Source organism: Rhincodon typus, chromosome 2, assembly GCF_021869965.1.
Source record: "Rhincodon typus isolate 14 chromosome 2, sRhiTyp1.1, whole genome shotgun sequence".
Lineage (NCBI taxonomy): Eukaryota > Metazoa > Chordata > Chondrichthyes > Orectolobiformes > Rhincodontidae > Rhincodon > Rhincodon typus.
The window spans coordinates 108834718-108862478 of NC_063333.1; the positions used below are offsets into that span (position 1 = coordinate 108834718).

The window sequence follows — 27761 nt, forward strand, 5'->3', positions numbered from 1 at the left end:
CCTGCCAATGGGCACACAATGTCAACACCTAGACAGGAAATTGGATCATAAAATGAAACAGATCTTAAAACAGAGTTGAAACCCTTACTCAACACTGAAATCCTGCTGCAGGAAATAATGGGCCAAGGGGGTCATATGATGACTCTTTTGGGATAAGGACAACATGGCCACATCTAAAGCTTTGTAGTATAGTACCAATGGAACAAGATATACTGGGATTAATGGATTATTACGTTCCAGCTACAAACAGATAATAATTAAAGCTACTTTGACATCAACCAGATCTGAAAGAGAATCTGGAAAAAAGGGGCGTGCACTTACTTTTCAAATTTTGCCAAAACATCAGCCACAACTGTTTTGCTTTCAATTGCTTTATCAGTAATACCCTTATGTTCAAAGAGAGCAAACATATTTCTACAGTCCTCCATGGCCAGTCCACGAACCAACTTCTCAACAACCTGCAACAATTGGAATGAAATTTTATTTATTTCCTACAGTTAGTTATTTTGTATTTTCCATTTTAATTTCTTGTCATTGTATAAAACTCTGCCAAAGAGATAGTGAGCCTACCTATCCCATTTGGTTTAGCCATTTTATGCATGATTCAAATTCACTGTCTACAGGATACAGGAACACCCCTTCTACAATAGCTATAATAACAAGGCTGCGCATAACATCCTACCAGTTTGTACTAAGGTTTATTAAATGTTTCAATGCATTTAGGACTACAACAGCTCCCAACACGGCAACCAAAGAAGGAACTTCACAAGCCCTCTTCTATCGTGAAGCCTTACCTCTCCTGCAGTTGTATGAGAATTAATTGTGATTTTGCAGGAACCACCTCCATGGCAATAAACAGTAGAGGTCATCTCTTGCCTGTTAATCAAAGCTATGACTTCTTCTCGGGAAGGTGCATATTCCCTGGTTTTAGTTTTCTTTAATGATTCATATATGAATACTGCATACTTTTCCAATTCTCCTTGAAATTGGTCACGTATCCTAGTAAGAAATCAAATTGCAACTTTTGAATCATCTTATGTAGATACCACAACAAACCTATTTGTGAGCTGAAAACAAAACCACAATTGAAATATGTTAAAATAATATCTTAGCACATCTAATTAATGAGTGAAAAGGCTTTGACGAGATAATTCACGCTTGTATATAAATCCTATTTTTCTATCCCTATCCGATATTGAGAATCATTGAAATATACAGCACAGGACGAGTAGGCTGTTCAGGTCAACACACCAACACTGATTTTTCAGAGACATGCCATACCTATTCCTTCATTTATGCATTAGTTCATAACCTTGTTAATTCCTGGCAGTTGACAGCATATATAGAATCAGAGTTTTAACGTAACAAAAAGAAAAAATGGCCCAATGTGTCCTTGCAGGTCAAGGAGCTACTATTATAAATATGATTTCCAGCAGTTGGCCTGTAGCCTTGAATGGTGTTGCATTTCAAGTGCTCGTGTAAATGCCTCAAGTGCTCCTGCCTTTACCACCGTTTATGGCAGTGAGTCTGGGAGAAACTACTTTCCTTAAATCTCTTCTAAACCTCCTGCTCTTAACCCTGCTCATTGACCCCTCCACTAAACGGAAAAAAAGCTTTTCCCCATCTATCACGTCCACGCCCCACAACCCTGTACACTCAACCAGATCGTCCTCAGCCTTCTCTGCTCCAAGAAAAACAACAGACTACTCTCTTTACAGCTGAATCACTCCAGCCCAGGCAACATCCTGGTGAATCTTCTTGCGCCTTCTCTAGTTCTGTCACATCTTTTCTGCAGTAGCTGATGACAACTACAACATTATGTACAACTCCATCATAACCTCCTTGCTCTTGTAGTGAATGTTTTGATTAATTAAATGCCTTCTTGACCACCTTATTTACCTTTCCTGCTGTGTGACTTGACAATCAATGCCCCTCTGATCCTTTCTGCTTCTAGGGTCCTATCATTCATTGTGTACTTCCTTTGCCTTGATAGACCTCTCTGAACATATCACATCCCACTTTTCAGGACTGAATTCCATTTGCTTCTGTTCAGCCTATCTGACCGGCCTATTGATATCAGTGTTATAGAAGTCCAAATAAAGGCCTAATAAAGCTCAGTCAAAAACAAGCATCTAACTATACTAATCCTTTTTTCAAATACTTGGTCCATTGCCGTGTATGCCTCGTCATTGCAAATGCCCATCTAAACACTTCTTAAATATTATGAAGGTTTCTGCCTCTATGATCCTTTAAGGCACAGGGTTCCAGATTCCCACGCACTTTTTTTTAATCAACCTGTTCACAGATGTTATTACACACCTCTGGAGCAGGTGGGTCTCTTGGCTCAGGGGTAGGGACACTACTACTGCAATACGAGAAGGCCCCCCAGATTCCCACCACAAATGCATTGCCTTCTCCTTCCTTCACTATGGCAGCTCTCCTGTGGTCAGAGGGGCATAAAAAAGTATTGCCAATGCCCATATTATTTCCTCCCTTGACTCACTCTCAGCCTGCAAAACAATTCATCTGTCCCTGGTGATTTATCTACTTTTAAACTTGCCAGACAATTCAATCTCCTCTCTCTATACTAATTTCTTTAATAATATCACAACCCTTTTTCCTGATTTCTATGCTCAAATCATTCCACTCACTAATAAACGCAAACACGAAGTATTCATTTAGAACCCTACTCAAATCCTCCAACTCCAAGTGTTCCATAATGAGCCCTTTTTTTTCCTAGTTATTTGCTTACCCTTGATGTACTTGCAAAATAAGTTAGGATTTTCCTTTATTTACGAGCCATTATCCTTTCATGCTCTGTTTTGCTCTTCTAATTTCTTTTTTTGAAGTACTACCTTACACATTCTATACCTCTCTAGGACTTCTACTGTTTTGAACCCTCAGTATCTGCCATTTTCTCTTTTTCTGTTTACCCAATTCTATATATCCTTCAACATCCAAGGTTTGCTGGATTTGTTTTTTCCACCCTTTATCTCTATATTTATCCTCTATTGTTTATACAGGAACATATTGGCCACGTACTTTCCTTATTTCCTTCTTGAATACATTCCACTGTTCTGACATAGCTTTACTGAAGTATCAACTCCAGCTCCGAGTCCACTCTGGCCAAATCATACCTGATCTTATTAAAATCAGCCTACTCCAGTTTAGAACTTTGATTTCATGCCCATCCTTGTCCTTTTCCATAATCATCTTGAATCTGAGTTATAATCGCTACCTGTGAAATGCTCCCCCTTTGATACTTCCACCATTTGTCCAGCCAGGACCAGTCCTCTCTTGTAGTGTCTTCTACCTAATGGCTGAAAAAATCTTGCCTGGATGCATTTGAAGAATTCCACTTCCTCTCAACCCTTTACACTATGACAACCCAGTCAATGTTAGGAAAGTAGAGATCCCCTATCATTACTTTATTACTTTTACACTTCTCTGAAATGTATCTGTTTTTGTATTTCTGACAATGTTGGGGCCAATTGTACACTCACAGCAATATGATTGCTCCTTTTTGGTTTTTAGGTTCTATCCATGCCTTCTAAGCTTTCAACCCTCTTTATTGCTATCGTTGATACCCTGATCGATACTGTCATACCCCCTCTTCTTTTACCTCCTTCTCTGTCTTGACTCTTTACTCAATATCCTGCAGTACTGAGCTGTCAATCCTGCGTCTCTCTCAACCATGTCTCAGTGACAGCAATGACATCATCCCCCATGAGTTAATTTGAACTGTCAATCCATCTGCCTTTGTCGTCAAGACTTCTTGCATTAAAATAAACGCTATCCAGCTTTGTCAAATTAACTTGTGGCTTAACTGGCCTATACTTCCAATTATTCTTGATTCACTTGTTATCTCTTGCAGACCTGGCTGTGCATATCCCACTGCTCAACTAACTCTCAGGATCCCAACCCCCTGCCAAGTTAGTTTAAACCTTCCCTGACAGCACGAGCAAGGTGCCGGTTTCATTCTGGTTCAGGTACAAACTGCCCACCTTGTACAGGTCTTACCATCCCTAAAAAGGGTGCTAATGTCCCAGACATCTAAATCTCCCATCCTAACCATCTCTCCAGCCTGTAGTCTAAGGCTTCCTCCTTGCTATTTGCCATACCACCAACTTTGTGTCATCTGCTGTTGATCAATGGAAATGTATGACTTCCCATTGGCCAGAACCTGGACTCCTCCCACTCCAGCGGCGTCTTTCCAAAACAAAGGTTTCTTCATAGCATAAAATATCTAGCAAGATAGCAGTTTCTTTTTGGTAGATATGTCAATTGACACTGACACTATGACAGAAACTGGAACACATTCACTTGCACACTCCCTCTGTTACAGAGTTACATAACATTGGAGATAGGCCCTTTAGCCCACCATGTCGATGCCGACCAACAAACACCAAAGCTACACTAATACTATTTACCTCCAGCTGGACCATTGCCTACAATGCTCTGGCATTTTAAGTATTCATCAAGATGCTTCTTACATGTTGCAAGAGTATCTGCTTCCATCATGCAGTGTTTTCCATATTTCTACCACCATCTAGCCAAAAAAATTTCTTTCTCAGATCTCTTCTAAACCACTTGCTGCTCACGTTAAACCTATGATCTCTGGTCTTAGACATGAGGGCGATGGGGAAAGAGTCTTACGATCTGTCTATATCTCAATTTTGTATATCTCAATCAGATCCCCCCCACCCCCCCACCGGCCCCCTCCACTCCAAGGAAAACCAACCCAGCTTAGCCATAACTGAAACAATTCATCCCAGGCAACAACCTGGTGAGTCTTCAGTTTAGTCATATCCTTCTGATAGCATGGTGACCAAAACTGCACACAGTATTCCATCTGTGACCTAACAAATGTTTTACAAAGCTGTAAAAGACTTCCTTGCTCTTATATTCTATGCCATGGCCAATGAAGGCAAACATCCCGTATGCCTTTTTCACCACCCTATCCACTTGTGCTAACAACATCAGGGATTTACGGTCTTGCACAACAAGGTCCCTCTGTTTCTCAGTACTCCCTTGGGATCTGCTATTCATTGTGCAAATCCTTCTCTTACTAGACTTTCCAACATGCATCATCTCACACTTATCAGGATTAAATAGCTCTGTGCAATGTACCAGCTTATCAACATCAGCATGCAGCTTGACACCATCCTCATCGAGTCATAGAATTGCTACAGTGTAGATGCAGATCATTTGGCCCATCAAGTCCACACCGACCCTCCAAACAGCATCTCACCCAGACCCACCCTCTACCCTATCCCTGCAACCCTGCACGCCCCCTGGCTAATCCACCTAGCCTGCACATCCCTGGACATTATGGACAATTTTGTGTGACGTTACTATGGCTTTAAAAGGTGTATTTTGTCTTTTTTTTGTTATGAAGAAAGGTTGTGACAGAAGTGATGGGTAGTCTGCTCCAAAGCCAATAAAGTGAACAGCCTGTGGAGCCTTGGGTTTTGTTTTGAAAAGTTGGAACAATTCAAACAGCCTAAATGGGTGTGGTCAAGCTCCCACAGAACCAGGATTTTTAGTTTTAGTTTTTCAATAGCAATTGCTGGAATCTTGAAGCTGGGGTTAGAAGCTGCAGTACATCTCTCCTTGCTACTCTCTCTCTTTGAGTTTTCTCTTGATGTGTTGACCTCCTGGTCTGGAGATTTGGATATAAGACAATCTATTTTACTGAATTTGCCTTTGCCAAGGATGTGTTTATGGGATGTTATTGGAACAGTTACTATTTAGTAGTTAAATAATCTATTATTCTGTTAAGTTTTCCAATAGAGTAAAGATATTCCAATTTCATCTTTCTTTTGTTATATTTTAGTGTAGCGTATGAAAAAAAAGTGCGCCTTATTTCAAGACTGGTAGTTTGTCAAATTGCATCCGGAATGCAACACCTGGCACTTGCCTTTAAAATAAGAAAAAGTTAGGGTCTAGCCTGTCTTCTTAATGTATTTTGAGGGGGTTTGGTCTGGCGCATAACATTAGCATGGCCAATCCACCTAACCTGTACATCTTTGGACTGAGGGAGGAAACTGGAGCACCTGGAGGAAATCTATGCAGACATGGGAAGAATGTGCAAACTCCACACAAACAGTTGTCCTAGGGAGGACTCAAACCTGGGTCCCTGGTGCTGTGAGGTTGCAATGCTAACCACTGAGGCTCACTGCTGCTCCTCCTCACTGTCAATACCGCCACAAATTTTCATGTCATCTGTAAACTTATTAATTACACCTTTTACATTCGTATCCAAGAAACAGCATGGGTCTCAGCACTGAACCCTATGGTACGCTGCTGATCACAGGGTTCTAATTACAAAAACAACCTTCCACTATCACTCTTTGCCTTGCTAAGTCAATTTTGGATCCAGTTTGCCAACCTGTCTTGGATTCCATAGGCACTTACCATCATGTTTTTTTCCCCCATTTCAAATATGACCTTTCCAAGATAGCCAGCTCTTTGTCCCAATCAACACAGTATCTGACCATCAAATCTGAACCAAAGGCACTGACCTTTCTCCTTCTTGACCTCCCTTCCATCATTGTGCAGCTTACCTCTACTCGCTTTTCTTCGACCCTCCCTTGCAAACCACTGACATACAGCTGGATCTGCTATATTTCAAACTCAAGCATCCTTTCTTGAATAGTGATGTGCCATGAGTGATGCAGCTGCCTCTCTTGACATGACTGTGGCAACAAATGGCCCCATCCTGTAAACCAAAGCCTGACTCCCCTCAATATCTCTTTTTCCCATCCCCATACTTAAAGACACCCTTGTCTTGCTGTGTTGACATTTGAGGAACAAAACACCAGCCATACCTTCTTGCAACTGAATTGCAAAATCTGAGGGCGCAAATACTATCCACTCTTATGAAAATTGCTATTGGTCTACCCTATATGTTCGCAAACTAGGCAGCATGTTGACATGCCATCCATTCAAACTCTCAGTCTAGAAACTGAAACTTCAGCTCACAGTCAATTAAGTTCCCCTGCCTGTGATATCTCCCTCCCCTTTAGGCCTAATTAAATACTGCTCAAACTGTGCAATTGCTTTTTGCTTATTATGTGTGTTTTACTGCTAATTAGTTACCTGCTAACATTTATAACAATAAAACTTGTTATTTATAGACCTGACTATTTTATTCAGATTGTGATCATATCAGTGCATTCTCCATTTTTATCTGCTGTGTCATAGGTTGTACACTGATTTCCTCACCCCAGAGAATAACGGACCAGTAGTCAGCACTTCTGCAAGTTGCATGGATTCCAGCTCGAGGATGCATGTGAAACTGACGCTTGTTTTCAGATAATGTCATTAAGCAACAGCACGCAATTGAGAAAAGGGATTGGTTTTCTTGTTGTCCCAGGCCATGCTGTCTGCCAACTTGAGGATCTCAGTGGTCAGGTAGTCTAAGTATGTACTTATGTGGGACACCAGAGATAAGTTCTGGAATGAGAAGTGAAGCCACTGATGTTAATTCTTTGGCTACAATTAAATAGAGGGGCATGGAACCAGGTGAATCCAGTATCACCCAATGGGTTGATGGTGGGAAGGCATTGCAGGAGTTGAAAAGATTGAGAAGAATAAACAGAAGCAATACTTTTTCCTTTCTCAAACACCTGGGTTTCATTCATGACTTGCATGAGAGCAGTTTTGATAATGTGGTGTTGGAACAAACCTATAACTGACAGTAATAAACTGAAGGGGCAGTGTAGCATTTATTTATTTTGAATTCTAGTAAACACATATTAAAATTGACAGGGTAATGTGGTATGACTGCAGGATATGGGAGCTTCTGGATACCAGTATGATCCAAAGAAGGATGACTCCAGTAAGTGTTTGCAGCTGCAAGAACTTTGACTAAGATCAGTGGTTTCAAGTTCAGGTTACAGATACAGTGATGCATCAGGGAGGATAAAAATTACCTGGACACTAAATTCAAGGAGGTGGTCATACCCTGTAAGATAGGATCATCTGATTTGTCAATACTTAGGTACAGGAGTGTGTGACTGTGAGTGAGGCAGGTTCAGAGTGCAGAAGTCTCAGCTGCAACTGTCCAACAGATGAGATCTTTCCAACTTGTTTGGATGAGAGAGAAGGCTGTAGGATCGATCGGTTGCATACAGTTCCGGTTACCACACCACCAGAAGTATGTGGATGCATTGGAGAATGTACAAGGTTTACCAGAATATTGCCTGGTATGGGGGATTTTAGCTATGAAGAAAGGTTTGATAGACTGGTTTGTTTTCACTGGAATGCAGGAGGTTGAGGGGTGACCTGACAGAAGTTTATAAAGATTGTGAATGGCATGGCTAGAGTGGAAAGTATGAGGCTTTTTCCTGGGGTGGAGGGGTCAATTACCAGGGGACACAGATTCAAGGTGCAAGGGGAAACAAGTTTAAAAGAGACATGCAAGGCACGTTTTTCACACAAAGTGCAAACACTTACTGGTGAGTGCCTGGATCACACTGCCGGAGGTGGTGGCGAAAGCAGACACAACAGCAGCATTGAAGCAGCACCTGGATGAATAGGAAGGGAATAGAGGGAGACAGATCCTGTAAGTGAAGACAGTTTTAGTATGGAAGGACAAAATCTGTCAGCACAGGCTTGGAGGGGCTGTTCCTGTGCTGCATTGTTATTTGTTCTAGTTACTGACCATGGGACAGGAAATCATTAAAGTCAGGGGATCATAAAGGAATGTAGTGGTAGTACAGAGCTGTATAATAAGGGGGATTGACCCTGTTCACTGCACCAAACAGTCTTGCCTGGCACCAGGGTTTGGGCTATCTGATCTGGTTTGGAGAAGAATGTGTAAATGGGAAGGGAATGATCTTGGTCGTGGTCCAAAGTTATTACAAATGACAGAGGTAGAACTAGGAAAGTGAGGAATATCCTGGATTTCTGCCCCATTGTTATTTGCAGTATTCCTATTGCCAGCATGAGAAAACCTGTACAACCATATACAAAACCCATGCCATGTTTGTTCCATTGAGGTCAAGCTTTTCAAATTACCCAGGAAGTCTAATGGAATTCTCTCCTATGAAACGCATGTTAACAAATAGCTGTACCAAGTAATTAGGTAGGCAAATGAAATGTTGATGGTACATCATGGAATATAAAGGTAGGGAAGGCTTACTATGAATCCTCAAAGTTGATAAGACCAGGTCCAAAGTGCTGTGCATTGTTTTATCTTCTTATTTAAGGATATATACTTAGAACATAGAACACTACGGCACAGTACAGGCCCTTCGGCCCACGATGTTGTGCTGACCTATTATCCTACTAAGATCAATCTACCCTGCATATCCTACATTTTACTATTCTCCATGTGCTTATCCAAGAGTCGTTTAAAAGTCTCTAAAGTATCTGACTCCACTACCACTGCCAGCAGCGTATTCCACACATCCACCACTCTCTGTGTGAAGAACCTACCTCTGACATTTCCCCATACCTTCCTCCAATCACCTTAAAATCATGCCACCTTGTAATAGTCATTTCCGCCCTGGGAAAAAGTCTCTGCCTCTCATCATCTTGTACAAGTCTATCAAGTCACCTCTCATCCTTCTTTGCTCCAATGAAAAAAGCCCTAGCTCCCTCAACCTTTCCTCATAAGACCTGCCCTCCAGTCCAGGCAGCATCCTGGTAAATCTCCTCTGCACTCTCTCTAAAGCTTCCACATCTTTCTTATAATGAGGTGACCAGAACGGAACACAATATTCCAAGTGTGGTCTAACCAGAGTTTTATAGAGCTGCAGCATAACCTCATGGCGCTTAAACTCAATTCCCCTGCCAATGAAAGCCAAAACTTACACTGTAGGTAGTTCAGAGAAGGTTGATTTGGATGGTGTGGCTTATGAAGAAAGCTTGGACTGGTTGAGTATATACTCACCGGAGTTTAGATGAGTGAAATGTGACTCTTATTGAAACATACAAGATTCATTCATAGATTCATACAGTGCAGAAAAGTTGCTTTGGCCCATTGAGTCTGCACCGACATAACTGCTGACTAAAAGTCCACTAGTCCCATATCCTTGAATGTTATGATATCTGAAGTACTCATTCAATTTCTTTTTAAGAAAGGTTGAGGTTTCCAGCCTCCACTACCTTCCCAGACAACAGTGCTGAGTGAAGAAAATTTTTTGCCCCAAATCCCCTCTGAATGTCCTGCCCCTTATCCTAAAACTTGTGACTGAGCCTTCAAACAAGGGGAACAGCTACTCTCTATTCACTCTCTCCATACCCCTCATAATCTTATACATGTTAATCATGTCCCCCCTCAATCTTCTCTGCTCTAAAGAAAACCTATCTAGTCTCTCCTTATAGCTCAATTTCTCCATCCTTGGCAACATGCTGATGAACCTCCTTTGTACCCCGTTAGTGCTATCATATAATTCCTGTAGTGAGGTGACAAAGGACTCCAGGTGTATTCTGACCAACACTCTGTACAACTCCAACATTACCTCCTTGCTCTTATACTCAATGCCATGAGTGATGAAAGCAAGTGTCCCATATGCCTTCTTGACTATCCTATTCATATGCTCTGCCAATTCAGAGGGGGATTATCGGGGTATTTGCTGAAAGAAGCCTCCCTTGTAGGGAATTCTATGACCAAAGAAATTTCTTCTCTCAAAGGGTCATGAAATTTTGGGATTCTCTAAACCAGAGTGCTGTAGAGGCTGAGTCATCGAATATATTCTAGGATATCAGAAAGAATTTAGAACCACTGGGAAGTCAAAGGTTATGCAAAGTTGAGACGAAGATCGGATCAGTGATATTTGTGTTGAACAGCACCACATGCAAGAGCTTGTCTTATTTCTTAAATGATATTTTTATCTTGGATTGAATGAATTGATGATGTGATATTTACCTTTTGAGGTGGAATTTGAGGTATCTCAGGACAGTGCGGCTTGGCACAAATGTACAGCTCATGCAGGTAAGTAATTGCCAACTGCGCAAGTTGCACTCGCTCCTCGGTTGAGGCACTTTGTTTGTCTGTTTGATAAGTTGGCAGTAGAGTTCATCCTGTAGAGATCGCAGATCTTTCCCAGTCTGCAAAATATCCTGCATGATGGGAACTGGATCAGAAACAGACTGCAGTTGATGTAAGGAATTGAAGAGTCTGATAGCTTCGTCCTGTAGGGTTGTATAGCCTTTTTCTTTTAATACTAAAACAGACGGCAGAAATACAGGATTGATATTAGTCAAAGTCAATGTACGTAATAGATGTTGGAAACACTTCCCAAGTTTTATTGTAAAGGAAATGTACAGATCTCTAATTTCATAGAATCATAGTTATCCCCATAGAATCCCTACAGTATGGAAACAGGCCATCCAGCCCAACAAGTCCACACCACCCCTCTGAAGAGCATCCCACCCAGACCCATTCCCCTTGTCTAACCCAAACATCCGTAGACACTACGGGCAATTTAGCATACCCAATCCACCTAACCTGCACATATTTGGACTGTGGGAAGAAACCGGAGCACCCAGAGGAAACCCACGCAGACACGGGGAGAATGTGCAAACTCCACACAGACAGTCACCTGAGGGTGGAATTGAACCAGAGTACCTGGCGCTGTGAGGCAGTAGTGCTAACCACTGAGCCACCGTGCTAGTGCCATGGTGGAAGAAATGGGAGATTTTCTTGTACATGCCCTTTTACACTGTTGAGTGGATAATGAAAAATTGAATGAATCAGAGTAGATGCCAATTTAAGAGCTTCCTCAATTTTCTTGTTGTTGAAATGGGACAGTGGGGGAACATTTAGGGGACAGCAACCACAACATGGTATGGTTCAAATTTGTTCTGGCCAAGGAAAAAGATGACCTGCAAAAGATGGCTTTAGATTGGGGGAAGGCAGATTTTATTAGAATAAAGCAGAATGTGGCAGCACTAGACTGGGAACAGCTCGTTGCAGGTAAGTCTACAGTGGAGCAATGGAGGTATTCAAAAAGGAGCAGGGAAGAGTGCAGGTCCAACCTTTTACAGGAAAATTTAGGAGCAATAATTTCAAAGCACCCTTGATGTCGAGGAAAATTTAGGACTGGATAAAGGAGAGTAGGGTTTTTAGCAAGTCCAAAGAATACAATTCAGCTGCGAACCTACAGGAATACAGGAAATGCAGGAGGGAAGTTAAAACAACAATTAGAAGAGCAAAAAGGGGGCATGAGAAAGGACCTGGGAACAGGGTTAGAGAGAATCCTAAGATATTATATAAATACGTTAAAAGGGAAGAGGTTAACCAAGGAAAGAAGGCCCATTAGGGAACAAGGGAGCATCCTGTGTGTGAAGCCACGGGACATTAGAACGGTGTTGAATGAATACTTCTCTTTGGTCTTAACTCTGAAAAAGGAGAACCTAAGTATGGAATTCAGTAAAAGGGAATGTGAGGAACTTGCACAGTTTGGACATAGGAAATGAGGAGGTATTGGAGGCTCTGTCAGGTTTAAAAACAGACAACTCTCCCGGCCTGGATGAATTACATCCCAGAATGCCGTGGGAAGCAAGGCTGGAAATTTGCAGGGGTTCCCTGAAAGTAGCCACGCAAGTAGATAGGGTAGTAAAAAAGGCGTATGGCATGCTTGCATTTATGGTTGGGGAATTGATTCCAAAGTCAGGATGTCATGTTGCAGTTTTAAGACTTTAGTTAGGCCACATTTAAAGTATTGCATTCAATTCTGGTCACCACATTACAGGAAGGATGTAGTGGTTTTGGAGAGGGTGCAGAAGAGATTTACCAGGATGCTGCCTGGATTAGAGGGTATGAGCTATAAAGGAGAGTGGTGGGTGCGTGGAATGCGCTGCCAGTGGTGGAGTAGAGTCAGATACATTAGGGACATTTAAGCGACTCTTGGATAGGCACATGGATGATAGTAAAATGTAGGGTATGCAGGGTAGTTTGATCTTAGTGTAGGATAATAGGTCGGCACAACATCATGGGCCAAAGGGCCAGTACTGTGCCGTACTGTTCTACGTTCTACATTCTATGAGAGGCTAGAAAAACTCAGGTTGTTTTCTCTTGAGGGGATACTTGATAGAAGTCTATAAAATTATGAGATGCATAGACACGTTTGACAGAATCCTTTTCCCAAAGTTGAACTGTCTAACACTAGGGGGCATGCATTTAAGGTTAGAGGGGGCAAATTCAAAGGAGACGTGAGGGTCAATTTTTTACATAGTAGCAGCAGTCTGAAATGCACTGCCAGAGGTACTAGTGGAGGTAGATATAATAGGGGTATTTAAGGGACTTTTAGATAATCACATGAATATGCAAGGAATGGAGGGATATGTCCAATGGCAGGCAGAAGGGATTAGTTTCATTTGGCATCATGTTTAGCAAACATTGTGGGCTGAATGGCTTGTTCCTCTGCAGTTCTATGTTTTATGTTCTCAGAGGTAAATTTTTAATTCCTCTCTGGCCACAGGGGAAGTGCCAGAGGACTGGCGGATGGCTAATATGATACCACTTTTTAGGAAGGGTGATAAAGATGAACCAGGAAATTACAGACTGGTGAGTCTCAGGTTAGTGGCAGGGAAACTACTGTAGAAAATTCTGTAGGATTGAATTATACCCACTTGGAAAGGCTTGGGTTAATTAGGGATAGTCAGCATGGCTTTGTCAGAGGGAGGTCATGCCTAACAAATTTGTTAGAATTTTTTGAAAATGTGATCAAGTGTGGAGACGAGAGAAGTTCAGTTGATGTGGTTTATATGGATTTTAGTTTGATGAGGTTCCACATGGGAGACTGATTGAGAAAGTTAAAGCACATGGAATTGAGGGAAACTTGACAAGGTGGATCAGAAACTGGCTTAGTAATAGGATATAAAGGATAGTGGTGGAAGGCTGTTTGAGTGATTGGAGGCCAGTGGTGTACCATAGGGATCAATACTAGGACCCTTATTGTTTGTTATATACATAAATAATACAGATGAAAATGTGGGCGGAATGTTAAGCAAATTTTCAGACAACACCAAGATTGGTAGAGTGGTTAATAGCAAAAAAGATGGTTGTAGGTTGCAGGTAGCTATAGATGGATTGGTCAGCTGGGCAGACCAGTGGCAGATCATATAAAAGTGCAAGGTAATGCACTTTGGAAGAAGGAACAAGATAAGTGGGTATTTAATGAATGGCAGGACATTGGTGGGTAGCTTAGAGGAACAGAGGGATCTTGGGGTAATTATGCACAGATCCCCGAAATTGGTAGAGCACGTGAGTAAGATTGTTTTCATCAGTCGTGGCATAGAGTGTAAGAGCAAGGATCAAAAACAATGTTGCTGGAAAAGCTCAGCAGGTCTGGCAGCATCCGTGAAGGAAAAAACAAGTTAACGTTTCAAGTCCGGTGACCCTTCCTCAGAACTGATGGTGGCTGGGGAGCAAGGATGTTGGAGTTGTACAGTGTGTTGGTCAGGTCACAACTGGAGTACTGTGTGCAATTCTGGTCACCTCACTACAGGAAGGATGTGATAACATTAGAGGGAGTACAGAGGAGGTTCACCAGGATGTTGCTTAGGTTGGAGAAATTGAACTATAAGGAGGGACTAGACAGATTTTCTTTACAGCAGAGAAGACTGAGGGGAGACATGATTGTGGTGTATAAGATTGTGAGAGGTACAGACAGGGTGAATAAAGAGTAGCTGTTCCCCATGGTTGAGGGGTCAATCATGAGAGGGCATAGTCTTAGGGTAAGGAGCAGGAGATGCAAAGGGGATTTGGGGAAAAAACTTTTTCACTCAGCGGGTGGTGAGAATCTGGAATATACTTTTTGGGAGGGTAGTGGAGGCTCTAACCCTTACAACATTCAAAAAAGATATTCGGATGAGTACTTCAAATATTATAACATTCAAGGATATGGGACAAGTGCAGGAAATTGGGTTTAGTGGACTTTTAGTGGTAGTTATATCAGTGCAGACTCAATGGGCCTTTTCTGCACTGTATGAATCTGTGAAATGTATACACAGAACATCATGGGTGGTTTATCAGCAGTTTTAGTGGATTGGTTAGTAGGTACAGCTCCACATCAGCACTAAAAATTGGAATGTCATTATCCTTTAAAGTAATTTGTACTTCTAGTCTTGAAGTTAATGGAGCAAGATTTTGAGTTGAAGAGGGCAATGCAGTTGGACTTACAAACAATGCTTGATGGAGTGTACATAACAGACTTATCAGCAAAGTTAAAGTCCATGTAATAAAAGGCAAAATAGCATAATGGATACAAAGTTGACTGAGTGACAGGGATAGGAGCTGTGGTGAACAGTTGTTGGAATGGAGGAAGGTGTATAATGGAACTCCCCATGGATTGGTATTAGGATCACTACTTTTCCTAATCTACATCAAAAAGCCAGAGTTGGATTTTCAAGGGCGTGACTTCAACATTTTCAGATGACATAAAATCTGGAGGTATTGTGAGTTGACAGCAAGAGCTTTCAAGAGAACACTGAGGTTGGTGTGAATAGTCCAACCCCCCCAGCCATCTAATTTAAATGGGGAGAAGTATGAAATAGTAGTGAGAAGATGACTTAAGTAAATAATTCAATTCTCAAGGAGGTGCATGGGTGGAGAGATCAAGGATTATTGAAGTGCTCAGTCATATTGAGAAAGTGGTCAATAAAACATAAAATCCAGGGCTTTATAGAGGTACAGGATATCAAAAAGAAACAAAAAAATGTACAAAACACTAGTTTAGCCTCAACTGGAGTACTGCATTTAATTCTGGGCACTGCACTTTTGTAAGGATGTCAAGATATTTGGGAAGATGTTGAATGTGCTCACAGGACTGGTTGAAGGAATGAGGGATTTCAGTTGTTTGGCTATATTGAAGGGGCATAGCCTCAGCTTCTTCTAGAAGGTTGAGTGATTTGAAAGAAGTGTTCAAAATCATGAGTGGTCTGGATGGAAAAGAGGGAAAATAGTGTACCTTTTGGGTGAGGGAGTTGAGAACCAGAGGATATAAACTGAAAGTGAACAGCAAAAGGATCAAAAGGTTTCATGAAATAAAACTTTCTTTTAAAAAAGAAATGAGTAGTTAGGATTTGGAATGCACTGCAATGAAGATGATACATATTCAATTGTGGCATTCCAAACGGAATTGGATAAGCATTTCAAAAGAACAATTCATGGTGCAGAGGGCTGTTCTAGGTTACAAAGGGACATTGATAGGATGCAGAGCTGGGCTGAGAAGTGGCAGATGGAGTTTAACCCTGAAAAGTGTGAGGTGATTCATTTTGGGAGGACAAACTTGAAAGCAGAATACAGGGTTAATGGAAAGATTCTTGGCAATGTAGAGGAGCACAGGGATCTTGGGGTTCATGTCCACAGTTCCCTGAAAGCTACCACCAAGGTGGATAGAGTTGTTAAGAAGGTATAATGGTGTGTTAGCTTTCATTAGTAGAGGGATTGAGTTCAAGAGCCATGAAGTTATGCTCCAGCTATACAAAAGCCTGGTTCGGCCACATCTGGAGTATTGCGTCCAGTGCTGGTTGCCTCATTACAGGAAAGATGTGGAAGCGTTGGAAAAGGTGCAGAGGAGATTTACCAGGATGTTGCCTGGAATGGAGGGAAGGTCTTACGAGGAAAGGTTGAGAGAGCTAGGGTTTTTCTCTTTAGAACAACGAAGGGTGAGAGGTGACTTAATAGAGGTGTACAAAATGATCAGAGGTATTGATAGCGTGGACAGCCAGAGACTTTTTCCTAGGGTGGAGGTAGCTATTACGCGGGGGAATAGTTTTAAAGTGAGTGGAAGTAGATATAGGGGAGACGTCAGGGGTAGGTTCTTTACTCAGAGAGTGGTTGGGGCGTGGAATGCATTGCAGGAGGGGGTAGAGGGTAGCTAGTGCTCTTAATTAGGCATATGGATGATAATATAAGATAGGGATGGAGGTTAGATAGACCTTAGGATTAGAGTAAAACTTCGGCACAACGTCGTGGGCCGAAGGGCCTGTACTGTGCTGTACTGTTCTATGTTCTATGGCACAGGAGAAGAGATTGGCAGTGGGATTAGCTGAATTGTTATCATTGACAGTTGGCGCAGACTCAACAGGATGAATAGTTGCTTTCTGTGTTGTAACCAGCCTATGACTCTATAATACTTGATCGTTTCCAACTTCCATTGCTTCATCATTGGTGGTTGTGCCTTCCACTGTTTAGGCCTTAAGCTCTGGAATTCTCTTCCTAAATCATTCTACTTCTCTTTCCTCTTTGAACCTAAGCTTTTAGCCATCCTTATGTATTTTGGCATCAAATGTTGTTTGACAATGTTGTGACACTCTGGGATATTTTACAATATTAAAGGTGTTATAGAAATGTGACTTTTGTGAGCTATACAACAGATATTCCTTACTCACATTTTAAATTGATGTCTCCATATGGTAGTGGCAGAAGTGGGGAATGCAGTGAATGATGTGTATAACGTAGAATTGGGTTCCTTTTGTAGATTTGTTCCACCACATCAATATTTAGGCAGTTTTCCTGATATTCAGGGGACAAAAAATTAAGTTTATTTCTCCAATTCCCAAAAAAACCAAACCACTCATAACATAGCTAACCATGCTTTCTCAGAATCTTACAACAGATCTTTACTGGACAGCAAAGTGATTTAAGGATGCAACGTGTAATTGTCCTATCTCAGAAATGTGATTCTTTTCAGGAAGGATTCATACTTAAAATTAGTACCACTGAAATGGCTATACTAGTTCTTACAAAGTCTAAAGTATTTAAAAATGAAGAAGACATTCATATTAACACCTTGAATGCTCAGATGATTAGAGATGGTAGTTATGTTGCGTTGTACAAACCTCAGGGTGGAGCACACCTGGAGTAATTCATTCAGTTGTGATCACTGCAACTCAAAAAGCCTTTTCAATGGCTCAAGATATAGCTGTGGTGCAGATTCATCAGAAAGGTGAAATTATGATGGTCATTGCACAGACTCCATTTATATTCACTTAAAGATTAAAAAGTAATCTAATTAAAGTGTTAAAGATGATCAAAGAATTTGCAGGTGGATAATCCGCTTGTAAAGGGCACCAAGAACCACAAAATTAGAGGTAATGCTAGTAAATTAGGAAACAGCACTATGGAAATATAGTTTGCCTTCTTTACTGCCTGCTGAGCACCTCCTTTTAACAACTGGTACACGAAGACATCTGGGAATCCTTGAACATTGAACAATTTACAGCTATTCAAATAATAATCTTCTTTCATATTTTTGCTCCCAAAGTGGATAATCTCACATTTATGGACATTATTACTGCACCTGCCATGCATTTGCCCACTCATTCAGCCTGTCTAAATCACACTGCAACGTTTCTCCATCCTCTTCATTGCTCACCCTTTCACCCAGCTTTGTAAATTGAGTTATTACATTTTGTTCTCTCACCTAATTCATTAATATGTATTGTGAACAGCTGGGATCTCAGTACCAAACTCTGCAATACCCGACTAGTCACTGCCTGCAATTTGGAAAAATAGCCATTTATTCCTACTCTTTGTTTCCCATCTGCTAATCAATTTTCCATCCACCCTTTTTGTAAATCCATGCTGACGGTATCCAATTCTACCTCTGCTTTCTAAGTGCTCTGCTATAAAACCCTCAACGTAGTATCCTAGGTCCAATCGTTTTTAACTACTTCATCAATGATCATTTCACCATCATTAGTTCAGAAGTGGGAATGTTTGGTGATGACCGCACAATGCACAACCCCATTTGCAACACATCAGATTCTGAAACAAGTAACATTCCTGTCATACAAGTGCCAGTTGATGATAATCTCTGACTAAAAAGAGAATCTTGACCACGTCCTCTTCACATCCACTGAATTTTGCAATGTAAATATCCTGGGGATTACCATTAGCCAGAAACTGAACTAGACTAACCACATAAATGCTGTGGATGCAAGGGACCTCCTGACTAGTCCAAAGCTTATCACCATCTAGAAGGCACATGTGTGGTGGAATACTCTGTGCCTGCCTGAATGGCACTCAACCATCATCTACAAAATCATTGGCACCATTCCCAAGGCACAATAAAGTAAATGCAACACATTGCAGCAATGTACTTTAGCAACTCACCATAGCTCCTTCAACAGTACCTCCAAACCTCACTTCCATCTAGCAGACAATGGCAACAGATGCATGAAACCACAGCCACATTACAAGTTCCTCTCTAATTAACACACCATACTGACTTTTATATCACTGTTCTTTTATTGTTGCTGGGTCAAAATCCTGGAATTTCATCCATAAAAGCAATGTGGGTATATTTAGCCTACATGGCCTATAGCAATTCAAAACAGCTCACCATCACCTTTAACAGCAATTAAGAATGGACAATAAATGCTTGCCTACACCTAGCCAATGCTAAATTATACTCCTGATAAAACAGAGGGAATTTTACATATTTAGTAACTTTGCATCTATTTCTTTACCTGGATGTCCTGAATAAGTTGCTGTGTAGGTGTATTGATGGGTGCTTTGGAATCAATAACATTCTGGATGGCATTTGCCCACCTCGTTGCCTCATTCAGAAGCTTTGTGTAAAGATGATAACAATGTTTATGGCCATATATAGTGATATTCCAATAACCTGTCAGTCAAGAACAAACAAATATTAAACATAGTAGGGAATATGTAGCAGCAAAACTGATGCAACTATTTGTTTTAGTTATTACATTTATTACATGGAACTATTTATGGCCAGAAAGGTATCCATGAGCCAAATTCTTTGTGAAAGATTTTCCACTCACATCTAATCCATATGACTTTATGGGGGTTTTGCATCTTTTCACACAGGCATCAAGTTTGCACTGTACTTTGGTAGCGAAGATGGAATGCGAGAGGACTGATGATGCAAAGACAGGCCATTTACAATGCACCCCTCAGTTTTCCACCACAGTAACGCAGCTTCCACATTGTTTAAAGGCCAGAGGCCCACTCATCCAGTATGCAATATATATAGTTCTCAAGACCCATGCAAGCAATGAGAATTATTTCGAAATAATCAAAAAAGCATTAAATTTCCAACCATCCAATAAACCTCGAGTTCAAACTCATTACTATTGATATTTAAGCAGAAAGCCTTGTGGGGAAATAAAGTTGTAATCCTTCAAGTCCCCATTAGGTTTGTAAATAAATAAGAAAGCATATTAAAGTCATATTCTCATAAAAAGCTTCAAATGGTTCTTGGATCAATAGCCAAGCCAAGCATTCATAATGGACAGCTGTCACAACACAAGTTCCCAGCTCCACTAACAGAACAGGTTTCAATTTTAAAGCAGAGTGCTTGTCAAACAATGCAGGGGAGGTGAAGACCATTCTTCCTACCTTCAGAAACAGAAAAACAGCCAGGTCTGCTACTTCAAATAAATCACATCACAGAATAATGACACAGAGGAACAGGAGTAAGCCATTCAGCTTCTTGAGCCTGTTCTGCCATTCAATGAGATCATGGCTAATATGTGGCCTAACTCCATATACCTTCCTTTGACCCATATCCCTTAATATCTTTGCTTAACAAAACAAAAAGCCTCAGATTTAAAATTAACAACTAATCTAGTATCAACTGTGGAAAGAGTTTCCAAACCTCTACCATCCTTTGTGTGTAGAAGTGTTTCCTAGCCAAGCCCTAATATTTAGGCCATGCCTACTACATCCATTGACTACAAAACTGCACTTCCTTAAATACCTTATGGCACTTTCTCCATTGGAAAAGTACTGCGATCCATGTGAAAATTATGCAACGCTTGTGAACGTGAGCTACAACTTGCCTTTGCAAGCCAGATCTCTACGACAACTATTGCATTAAAAATGTATCTACACTACAATTCAGTTGCTAATATTGGCATATGGGGTGTCAAAACATTCACCTTGCAGAAGGTTTCAAACTTCTCATGAGCTCTCAAAATTTTGTTACCTTCTTCTTTGAAGATGGCAGCGAGAAAGGAGAGTAGACACTCTTGAAATTGCAACATGCAACAAGGTCAAGAGAAAAATCAGACTTCCTATAAAAATGTCCTAAGTGTAGCTATTTGTGCATTAACACATGCCTCTGCAACAAGGTGAAAAACTGGAACCAGTGTCAAACTTTTTTCATGTGAAGGGACTGATTTGACATCCTGATACTAGCCATGGACTACATTTGTTAAAAAAGTCATTTGGACATACTGGGGGAAACATTTTCAAGCAGGACCCAACCAATGCTGAAACACTGGAAGAAATATTAATCAAATCATTTGTTGAGAAACTGATAGGATATAAAACTAACATTGAACCTAATCCTACCAGATAATATTCTCCACTGAAATCAGCATCTGATCCCTTGGGTTCATTAATGGGCAAGTAATGTAAAAGTTACCTTTTGGTATACACTTAATGTACTGTTGTGCCTATGATGATTAAAGCTCTGAATAACAGCACATTTGAAATAATTTTTGTGGAAATATTAATCTACAACTTTGTGATGTTAATTGTGTTGTCATATTTAAGATTTTGCAAGGAATAGTTTCTCAACATAGATTCAACCACAGTATCTAAAATACCAATCATTCATTCAGAGGTCTTTGCCCCTAAAACAGATTCTTGGCTCATTGTCTGCTGATGACTTATCCTGGGCTGTTTCCCTGACAATTTGAGTCAATGGTGCTTTGCCATTGCCTTCAATTCTCAGATAAGGTAATGAAGTAAGTCAAAGTCTACCTCAGCCAGAACAGGAACCTAGTCTGTTTGAAGTATAATTTTTAACTGTACAAACAGCCCTCTAGCCAACTAACAATGTCTGCTTGAAGTATCACCATTCTAAAAATTTACATTTATTTAAAATTTGTGTAACAGAAATTTAGGACAGTTATTCTTTAGGAAATACAGTAGAATCCTACCAGATTCTTTGAAAATCTTTTCATCAGGTTGCAGAACAGAACAGAGGCTATTCAGTACTAGGGTTCCAAGCTTGGCTACATTCCTCTCAGAACTCTTGTAGTAGTCTAGAGAATTATAGGTCAGGACAAACCAACGCTTCTTCAACTTCAAGGAACTGAATTTACCACCATTCTTAACTTCTTTATGCAGCCATCCTTTTAAAGCACAGAAGAAATATCATTATACTTCCACTTAATTCACCCAAGTACACTTTTCAGCTTTTAAGAAAACTTTGACAATGAATTCTCTAAGTTGTTACATTCAACAGCCTATAGTGGGAAAACTGCAATTACAACTGGTTTCAAGGACCGCAAACACATGGCCAAAAATGACATCGTAGTTTTAACCTATTCTGTGCCAGTTATATTTAAGAATTTGATGAACTGATTTTCCTTTAGTTTCTTACAAACTAGTTTCCGATGTAGTATTATGTTTGATGCTATCACTATCAATGAACTATGTCATTTATCCAAATGTGGCTGAATTAAACAACTTACGTAATGTGAACAGCAACAGTTTTCTTTTTAAAAACACAAACTGTACAGCACTGGTCTTAACTTTAGGGAAACAAAACTGGGCAGATGAAAGTAGGATGATTAGGAGAATGTTTTAATGAAAGTTCAATTAGATATAAAATGGTTTTGATAAAGGATGAAAATAGGGAAGGAGTAGTTGTTTTGGGGCAAAGATCAATTTTAAACTGACATGAGCTTTAGAAAGTGGGCTGGAAGCAGCTAATTAAAGGTAAATCAATTCAAGAATACTGGAAAGCATTCAAGGAGAAGCCATGAAGGATTTAAACCAAAAGTCCTCCCACGAATCAAATAGTTGCAACCCTTAAATCCACAGGCTCTTGATTTCAAGGATCTTATAGGGTAGGATAAGGCAATAAAGTCACGTCAGATACTGAAAGATCAGCATTGCAGAAATCCTTGAAGAACACAGAAAGTGTCAGGTGAAATTATACATTAATTTAATTTAAATTAATATCTTGTAAGCCTGTCTACTGGTTATAAAACTGCTGGGTAATGGAGTTCTATTAACAAGGGAAAATCAGATTATAATACAAATTTATTTCTTGAGAACAGGATGCATTTGTGCTCTAAAGTGATGACTTTATTACTTTGAGATTTTAAATGGTCACATTCTTACCTCTGACAATAAACTCCTGACCTTCTACTTTTGTGTCTCCCTTGACCCTTTGCAGTAATGTTATCCAATGATGCATCTCCTCTGGTGTATCTGCATTGCAGTGCAAGATGCGATTTGCAGTGATAATCACAAATGAATTTGATCTATATATAAAAAAATTCACTGGTTACACATGATTTTTGGGTATATTACCTAGAATGGAACAATGCAGGTGAGATATAGACATGTATTTATTTCCATGTTGCTATTTCATGGAAACAATTCATTCCGTTACCCCAATGTCAACAGATTTTTCAAATTTAGAGATCCACATTTATGGCTTTTTTTCTTATGTATTCTTTGCAACAAAAAAAATTAATTTGGCTCCATACATTGGAGCTTACCTAAGTGTGTAACACACCAAATATTCAACTGTAAATTGTACAAACTCCTACACACTTTCCAGTCTGATCGGAGGAGGTTAATTGATTAATTCATCTTAGATTAATTTTAAAAGTAATTGAAATATTACCAATTCACTAGCAAGCCAATGTTAAGAATATTTAACAAACACATCATAAGAATAAATATCTGGGTATCACATTCCATTCTGTGGTCCAGCAAATTGCAGTAGTCACCGCTTCGGTCTCCCTCCAAGATAATGCCCTGCCTCCAAGAGGCTGCCCAATCAGACGGGCCAGCAGCGTCACTGGGATTGATGGCTTGTTAGAACTGCAGGAGGCTATGGAGCACCAGACATGAAGGAAGCCTGGAATAATGATAACTAGGGTAACAGCACTTCTGACGTTACCAACCTAAGATTGATGGGGAAGGGGGGATAGTGTTGCCTTCCAGCAATTACAGGGTGCCTGTTCTACCCAAGGCAAGAAGGGTTCCCATCCTTGGTGATAGGTCTAACAATGGTAACCACATTTGAAAATGACTTCAGAGGACACCTGCATGGAGTCCTATCTGCATAAACACTGCTCACTTTTCCTAGCCGTGGATTCTCTTAATTGATGTCCCACCTGTGGCGATTGCACACTGTCCCTAATTGGACTGCAGGAGCCTCCAAGTTGGCTCACTCCAAGGAACACTGTGCAGGCAATCAGGACTCAAACTAGAACTCGCCATAGTTTCGAACAGAAGAATACTTCCAAAGGCCTTGGCATGCTCCTCCTGCAGGATGTGATCCCTGATGAGTACACCTGTGAGAAGTACTCCTGGGAGACCGTGTTAGCGAGCTGGGGCTGGGGCTAGATGCACTCAGGATCATCAGAAGAGTTTTAGTGAGGTGGTCACACCTAAGATGCAGGCAGAGAGTAGCAGGGTGACCACCAGGAAAGGCAAAGGGAGGAGGCAGAGAGTGCAGGAATCCCCTGTGAAAACAAGTATACGTTTTGGATACTGTTGGGGTGGATGACTGTTCAGTGGAAAGCAGCAGTAGCCAGGGCAGTGGCACTACAACTGGCTCTGGGACACGGCGGGAAACAGTAAAAGGTAAACAGGACCTTAGTGATAGGAGACTCGATGGTTAGGGGGACAAACAGGAGATTCTGTGGCCGCTGATGGGAATCCAGGATGGTGTGTTGCTTCCCAGGTGCCAGGGTCCAGGATGTCTCAGAGTGGCTGCAGAACGTTCTCAAGGGGGGAGGGTGAGCAGCCAGAAGTCATTGTGCACGTTGGCACAAAGGACATAGGTAGAAATAGGGATGAGGTACTGCAGATTGATTATCAAGAGCTAGGAAAAAAGTTAAAAACCAGGACCTTGACCGTGGTAATCTCTGGATTGCCTCCAGCGCCATGTGCTAGTGAGGGTAAGAACAGGAGGATATGGCAGATGAATGTAGCTAAAGAATTGGTGCAGGGGGCAGGGATTCAGATAACTGGATTATTGGGATCTTTTCTGGGGCAGAGGTGACCTGCTCAAGAGGGATGGGTTGCACCTGAACTGGAGAGGGACCAATATCATGGGTGGGCAGACTTGCTAGTGCTGCAAGGGAGGGTTCAAAATAGATTGGCAGGAGGGTGGGGTCCTCACCAGCAGGGAGACAAGTGTGAGGCTGGAAGAAGATACAGTAATCAGAAATAGCAAGTTGAAGAGACAGGTCAGGTTGGAACAGGACAGGGAGCAAGGAATGCCTGTTGGATTAAATTGCATCTATTTTAATGCAAGAGGGTGACATGTAAGGCCGATGAACTCAGGGCGTGGATAGGTACGTGGGGCTGGGATATTATAGCCATTACAGAAACACGGCTAAGGAACAGACAGGACTGGCAGCTTAATGTGCTGGGGTACAGGTGCTTTAGGCAGGACAGAGGTGGAGGAAAGGGGGGGGGGGGGAGTTGTATTTATAATTAAGGGGAGTATCACAGCAGTGGTCAGAGATGAAATAACTGAAGGATCATCCAGTAAGGCTTTATGGGTGGAGCTAAGAAATAAGGAGGGAATGGTGACGTTATTGGGGTTGTACTATAGTCAACGGGAATTAGAGGAACAAATATGCAAGGAAACTTGAAAGAGAAATAGGGTTGTCATATTGGGGGATTTTAAATTTTCCTAACGTAGATTGGGATCTCCATAGTGTCAAGGACTTAGAAAGGGTGGAATTTGTTAAATATGTTCAGGAACGTTTCCTCAAGCAGTATGTGGAGGGTCCTACTTGGGAAGGGGCAAAAACTCAACTTACTCTTGGGAAATAGGGCAGGACAGGTGACTGAGGTGACAGTGGGGGAGCACTCTGGGACCAGTGACCATAGCTATTCATTTTAAAATAGTTATGGAGAACGACAAAACCGGTCCACAGGTTCAAGTTCTAAATTGGGGCAAGGCGAATTTTGATGGAATTAGACAGGAGCTTCCAGGGGTTGATTGGAGTAACTTGTACGCAGGCAAAGGGACCTCTGCAAGTGGGAGACCTTTAGAAGCATGATAGCTAGAGTTCAAGGTCTATACGTTCCTTTGAGGGTGAAGGGCAAGGTTGGCAGGAGTAGGGAACCCTGGATGACAAGAGATATTCAAGGAAGCATGGCTCAGGAACAGGCAGCTGGGATCAAGGGAATCCCTGGAGGTATGTAGGGGCTACAGGAGTTTACTAAAAAAGGAAATCAGCAGGATGAAAAAGAGGGCACAAGATAGCTTTGGCTGAGAAGATTAGGGTGAATCCAAAGAAACTCTTTATGCATATTAAAAGAAAAACAATAACTAGAGAGTGAAATGGCCCCTCAAGGACTAAAGTGGACACGTATGTGTGGAACGCAGGAGATGGGTGAGATCTGCAATAAATATTTCTCCTCTGTCTTTCTCCATGGTAAACACATGAATACTTGGAAACTTGGAGAAATTAGTGGCGATATCTTAGGGACAGCCCATATCACAGAAGAGGTGGTGTTGGAAATATTAGAATGCATGAAGGTGGGTAAATCTCCTGGACCTTATCAGATATATCCAAGAACCCTGCAAGGGGATACAGAAGATATTGTGGGGGCCCTGGCTGATATATTTGCAATATCATTAGCCATGGGTGAGGTGCCAGAAGACTGCAGGGTAGCGAATGTTGCACCCTTATTCAAGAAGGGCTGCAAAGACAATCCTGGGAATTACAGACCAGTAAGCTTAACATCTGTGATCAGAACATTACTTGAGAAGATCCTGAGGGATAAGATAGACATGCATTTAGAAAGACAGAGTTTGATTAGGAGTAGCCAGCATGGCTTCATGTGTTGGAGATCATGCCACACAAATTTGTTAGAGTTCTTTGATGAAGTGATCAGGAAGGTTGATGAAGGCAGGGCAGCAGGCGTAATCAATACGGATTTCAATAAGGGCTTTGATAAGGTTCCACACGGTAAGCTGCTCTGGAAGGTTAGATCACATGGAATCCAAGGAGGGTTGGCAAATTGGATACACAATTTGTTTGATGGTAGGAAGCAGAGAGAAATAGTGGAAGGATGCTTGTCAGACTGGAGTCCTGTGACTAGTGGTGTGTCTCAAGGGTTGGTGCTGGGCCCATTGCTATTTGTTACCTATATCAATGATTTGGATAAGAATGTAGAAGTAAGTTTGTGGATGACACTAATAGGCAGTATCATGGACAGTGAGGAAGGTTATCAGAAATGGCAGCAGGATCTTGATCAGCTGGGGAATCATAGAATCCCTACAGTGTGGAAACAGGCCCTTCAGCCCAACAAGTCCACACTGACCCTCAGAGCATCCCACCCAGACCCATCACCCTATAACCCACCTAATGTACACATCCCTCAACACTACGGGAAATTTTCCATGGCCAATACACCTAGCCTGCACATCTTTGGACTGTGGGACGAAACTGGAGCACCCGGAGAAAACCCATGGGGAATTGAGGACACTGAGAGAATGTGCAGACGCCACACAGACAGTCGCCTGAGGGTGGAATCGAACCCGGGTCCCTGGCGCTGTGAGGCAGCAATGCTAATCACTGAGCCACCATGCTGCCCAGGGAAGTGGGCTGAGAAATGACAAATGGAGTTTAACATCAATAAATGTGAGGTGTTGCATTTTGGAAAGTCAAATCAAGATAGGAGTTTCGTGCTGAATGGTAGGACCTTAAGGACTGTAGTGGAACAGAGGGACCTTGGCATTCAGGTGCATAGGTTTCTGAAAGTGGAGTCACAGGTAGACAGGGCAGTTGTTTCAGCGGCGGGAGTCCGGGAGGAAGCGCGAGGGCAGCCT

At 41.4% G+C, this 27761-nt stretch overlaps 1 protein-coding gene across 1 annotated transcript in view; it reads right to left on the reverse strand.

The window, feature by feature from the left end:
* LOC109929826 (unconventional myosin-X-like) overlaps positions 1-27761 on the reverse strand; it is a 420890-nt gene that overhangs the window by 28330 nt on the left and 364799 nt on the right. Inside the window, exons 27-34 of the mRNA XM_048608752.1 lie at positions 26692-26702; positions 23072-23233; positions 21880-22074; positions 19435-19592; positions 17353-17476; positions 10880-11177; positions 795-999; positions 322-458 (exon numbers count right to left, since the gene is read on the reverse strand). Of these exons, the coding sequence (XP_048464709.1) occupies positions 322-458; positions 795-999; positions 10880-11177; positions 17353-17476; positions 19435-19592; positions 21880-22074; positions 23072-23233; positions 26692-26702 (1290 nt within the window). The remainder of the gene's footprint in view (positions 1-321; positions 459-794; positions 1000-10879; positions 11178-17352; positions 17477-19434; positions 19593-21879; positions 22075-23071; positions 23234-26691; positions 26703-27761) is intronic.